The following is a 5,167-nucleotide window of genomic DNA, read 5'->3' as shown; positions in this document are numbered from 1 at the left end:
TCAACAAAATCTCCGACAAAACCAACCATACCTATTAGAGGAAAAGACGAGTAGAAAAGGTAAGAACACATGCAACATTGCAAAGAACAACACAACACCAGTAAAACCTAAAGACCCTACAACAGTAAGACCTGAACAAACAAATATGGATGAAGCAGAAGAAAATAACAAAAAAAAAGACTTCAAGAGAATGTTTGAAACTCTAAAAGAGGAAATGGGAAATTCTCTTAAAGAAATGGTGGAAAAAAAACCAAAAAATTGGAAATCAGCAAATCAATTAAAGAAGACAAGAAAAAGAAATCAAACATATGAAAGAAACTATTCAGGACATGAAAAATTAAATAGAGGCAATAAAGAAAACACAAACTGAGGCAATTATAGAAACAGAAATCATGAAAAAATGATCAGGAACCACAAACATGAGCCTGAACAGCAGAATACAAGAGAAGGAAGAGAGAATCTCAAGTACTTAAGATACAATAGGGGAAATAGACTCATCAGTTAAAGAAAACATTAAATCTAACAAGAGCTTAACCTAAAATATCCAGAAAATATGAGGCACAGTGAAAAGGCCAAATCTAAGAATAATAGGTATAGAAGAAGGAGAAGTTCAACTCCAAAGCACAGAAAATATATTTAACAAAATCATAGAAGAAAACACTCCCAGCCTAAGGAAAGATATGCCTATGAAGATTAAAAAAAAGCTTACAGAACACCAAATAGACTAGATCCAAATAAAAAGTACGCTCGCCAAATAATAATCAAAACACTAAATATACAGATTAAAAAAAGAATATTAAGAGCTTCAAAGGAAAAAAACCTAAGTAACATATAAATGTAGACCTATCAGAATTATACCTGACTTCTCATTGGAAACAAGGAAAGCCAAAAGGTCATGGCCAAGATTTATGCAGACATTAAGAGACCATGGATGCCAGGCTACACTACTATCTATACCCAGCAAAACTGTCAATCACCATAGAAGGACAAAACAAGATATTTTATTACAAAACCAGATTTAACCTATACCTTTCAACAAACCCAGCCCTACACAAAATGCTAGAAGGAAAACTCCAACCCAAGGAAGTTGGCTACACCAACAAAAACACAAACAATTGATGGTCTCATAGCATCAAATCCCAAGGAAGTAAAAAAAAAATGCACAAATCAACATCACCAACAATGAAAACTAAATTAACAGTAGATAGCAATCACTGGTCATTAATATCCCTTAATGTAAATAGGCTCAACTCACCTATCAAAAGGCACAGGCTAACAGACTGGATACAAAAAAAGAATCCATTCTTCTTCTGCATACAAGAAACACATCTCAACCTCAAAGACAGACATCATTTCAGAGTAAAGGGTTGGGAAAAATATACCGATCACATGGATGTAAGAAACAAGTGGCTATAACTATCCTAATATCTAACAAAATAGACTTCAAGCTAAAATCAGTCAAAAGAGACAAAGAAGGTCATTTCATATTAGTCACAGGAAAAAGCCATCAAGAGGAAATTTCAATACTGAACATCTATACCCCAAATACAAGGGTACCCTCATATGTGAAAAAAAAAACTTCTTTTTTTATTGAAAAAATTTCCACCTCCTCCCAGCCTCCCATTTCTCTCCCGCTCCCCCATTCCTCTTCCCCTCCCCCCATTCCTTTACCCCTCCCTCTCCAGTCCAAAGAACAGTCAGGGTTCTCTGCCCTGTGGGAAGTCCAAGGTCCTCCTCCCTCCATCCAGGTCTATGAAGGTGAGCATCCAAACAGTCTAGGTTCCCACAAAGACAGTTCAATAAGAAGGCGAACCCAAAGGAAAAAAAAACACTTCTAAAGCTTAAACCATACATTAAACCTCACACACTAATAGTGGGAGACTTCAACACCCCCCCCACACTACTGGACAAGTCAATCAGACAGAAAATGAACAGAGTAATAAGAGAGCTAACAGATATTATGACTCAAATGGGCTTAACAGACTTCTATAAAATATTCTATCCAAACAGAAAAGAATATACTTTCTTCTCAGCACATTTTGGAACTTTCTCAAAAATTGACCACATACTCAGTAACAAAACAAACCTCAGCAAATACAAAAAAATGGAATAACCCAATGTACCTTATCAGATCACTATGGTATAAACAACAATACCAATACCAGAAAACCCACAAACACAGGGAAATTAAACAATGCTCACCTGAATCATCAGTGGGTCAAAGAAGAAATAAAGGGAGAAATTAAAGACTTTCTAAAATTCAATGAAAATAACCACACAACATACCCAAATTTATGGGACACAATGAAAGCAGTGTTAAGAGGAAAGTTCATAGTACTAAATGCCTACACAAAGAAGGTGGAAAAATCCCACACTAGTAAATTAACAGAACATTTGAAAACTTCAGGACAAAAAGGAATCAATTGTCACCTTGTAGTAATTCAGCAGAGTTCCTAAAAACGGCAGAGGTTTGGGCCCAGGAATTCCCTGTTTCTTAAAAATGTCATGATTTTGGGTCCCCAATCTATAAGTGAAACAGAAACATTGCGATTACACATACAGGAGAGAGGAGATAAACATGTCCAAAACATGAAACCAACCAACTTGGCTCCATTTCCCAGAGAGCTTAAGGAAAATGTGAGGGGTCCAGTGTGCAGGGCAGCCCGTGGTTTGTACTTGTTTCTACTGAGTTATTGTGGATCTAAACGTAACTTGAAAAGTCAATCAGGTCATACCAAGTGTAAATCTTATCACCTCAGCAAGAAGGAGTTGACATTATGTGGGGGTGTCCTTAACAGAGCTGTATAATGTCAGTATGAACTTCAAGAGTTAGTATCACTTGGCCTATGCCAAGTAGTGGAGTGCTTGCCTAGCACATGTAGGCACTCATTTGATGCTTATTTAGCCAAAAAATAAAATGCCTAGTGAACTCAACTCAGCTGTCGAGTTCTTCATTTCTGTCCTTCGAGCTGATAGCACAGTAAAGGCATTGACTGCCAAGTTTTGTTATTCTGAGTTTGACTAGCAAGACTCACATGATAGGAGAGAAATGACTCCCCAAAGTTTTCTTCTGGCTCACACACACACACACACACACACACACACACGCACGCACGCACGCACGCACACACACAAACATGCACACATACAAGGTCCCTCTATAGACCCCGATGAAGAATTGACTCAGCATGGAGTCAAATCAAGCAGAAACTCATGTATTTCCTTACAGCATGCAACTTATAAAGCAAAAACCCATGAATTGTAGGAGAATGGAAGGGAAATTAACCAATCACACCAGCAGTCACATCCATATGAGACGCGGCTCCTATCACCCCTAATGGAGATCACAAGGGCATCAGGCATTTTATATCATCTTACCCTATCTTTAACTCCAATTATCCTTTTTGTAAATAAGTCAGTTCTCCTCCCTGCTTGCTCCCTTCAGCACCATCTTGGCTGGGAATATTTTTCATGGGCTTTGTAACATCACTGTTTTTGAACTTCATGCCCTTTTCCAGCTGTCATGCTCTTGGCGCAGCTGTCACAATTTTGGTGTAGCCATGCCTTTTTCTAACTGTCAATATTTTTGGTGTTAACTTGGCCACTCTAGCCTTCGATATGTTCAAATCACCCCCCACATACACACACACACACACACACACACACACACACACACACACACAGTCTCACGTGCTGGCCCTAGCCCCAATAAATAAGAACGTATTAATTCATAGTGTTCTTACAAGAGTTAACTTCAACTGCGCTGGTATCACTTTTTAAAACTGGAGGGGGGAGGACCTTGAACTTCCGACAGTGCAAGGAACCCTGACTGTTCTTTGGACTGGAGAGGGAGGGGAGGGAGGGAGGGGGAGGGAAATGGGAGGAGGCAAGGAGGTGGAAATTTTTAATAAATAAAAAAAAAATTGTATCCCAGTGCTTGTGGAGGACATAAGATCCCCTGCAACTGTAGTTTCAGATGATTGTAAGCCACATTCAAACATGTGTCCTCCAAAAGAGCAGTCAGTGCTCTTAACCACTGAGCCATCTCTTCTAGCCCCGCTTCCTACATCACTTTTGACTTTCCAGTCAATATCAGACTACAGGTCTGAATACAACCCCAATCCCAAGGACACAGTGGAAGAGGGATTTTGGTGGGTACTCACAGGTATAGGAGCATCAAACTGATTGCCAGGAACACCCAGGTTTCCAGTGAGAGAGCTGAAGTCAGGTCCATCATTGCTTGTCTGTCAGCAATGTTCCCTCTGTGTTCTCCCTCCAGTTGTGTGTGTTATCCTTTGCAGGGCTTCCCTTCTGCCGGCTTGTGCTGAAGAGTTCCCAGCCTGTGGTATTTATACCCTGGAAGGATGGGTAGGACCGGAATTCCAGCCGGTAGATGGCTCACGTCTGCATCACCTGGACTTTAATATTCTCTTAGCTTTGACAGATCATAAAGTTCACTCCGAGCCTATTTTGATGTTCTGTGATTTAATATTCAGGGAAGAATCAATAAACAATGTTGTAATTTCAGGAAACCAAAGGTTCTTTCATTTCATCAAAATTTTAAGCAAATTTATTGACATGAAATGTCCTTTCACCAAGGCTGGCTCCATTCAAAAATACATGGAAAAAAAAGCTGACATTTTGCTATCTGCATGCAGATCTTCACAAAATGTCTTTATCTTTCCCTGAAAGATATTTTGTCATGTGTGTGTGCATACATGTGTGTGTGTGTAAAGTTGTTAGGCCACAAAATTTATTAATTAAAAACAAGTGCACAATGGTACTCTGGGTTGGGGATGTAGCTCAGTTGAGAGAGTACTTGCCATTTACTCACAAAGCCCTAGGCTGGATCATCTACACTGGAGAACAGGGCCGGGTGGTGGTTCTAATACCTGCACTCCAAAGGTAGAGACAGGAAAATCAGAAGTTCAAAATGAAGTTGTCTACATAGCAAGTTTAAGTTAGCTAGCCTAGGCTACAGTATGGCACCCTGTATTTAAAAAAAATGTCCATGACTCTTCAATAAGCAAATCAGTATATAGAGTCTCCTGGTGTTTTAATACACAGTATTATATACAGTATATACATTTTTATACTTGTATATTTTAATACACAATATTGTATCTACATGTTCTCTATATAATTTCATCCTATGGACATAAACAAC

General features: G+C 38.9%; 1 protein-coding gene across 1 annotated transcript in view; it reads right to left on the bottom strand.

The window, feature by feature from the left end:
* The window catches only part of LOC101994661 (cytochrome P450 3A11-like), a 30,280-nt gene extending 25,854 nt beyond the window's left edge, over positions 1–4,426 (bottom strand). The window contains exons 1-2 of the mRNA XM_005371559.2: positions 4,164–4,426; positions 2,431–2,524 (exon numbers count right to left, since the gene is read on the bottom strand). Of these exons, the coding sequence (XP_005371616.1) occupies positions 2,431–2,524; positions 4,164–4,237 (168 nt within the window). The 5' untranslated portion in view covers positions 4,238–4,426. The remainder of the gene's footprint in view (positions 1–2,430; positions 2,525–4,163) is intronic.
* Positions 4,427–5,167: the final 741 nt, after the last annotated feature.

This window comes from Microtus ochrogaster, unplaced genomic scaffold, assembly GCF_000317375.1.
Source record: "Microtus ochrogaster isolate Prairie Vole_2 unplaced genomic scaffold, MicOch1.0 UNK114, whole genome shotgun sequence".
Classification (NCBI taxonomy): Eukaryota; Metazoa; Chordata; class Mammalia; order Rodentia; family Cricetidae; genus Microtus; species Microtus ochrogaster.
This window is presented reverse-complemented; position numbering and strand designations above follow the sequence as displayed.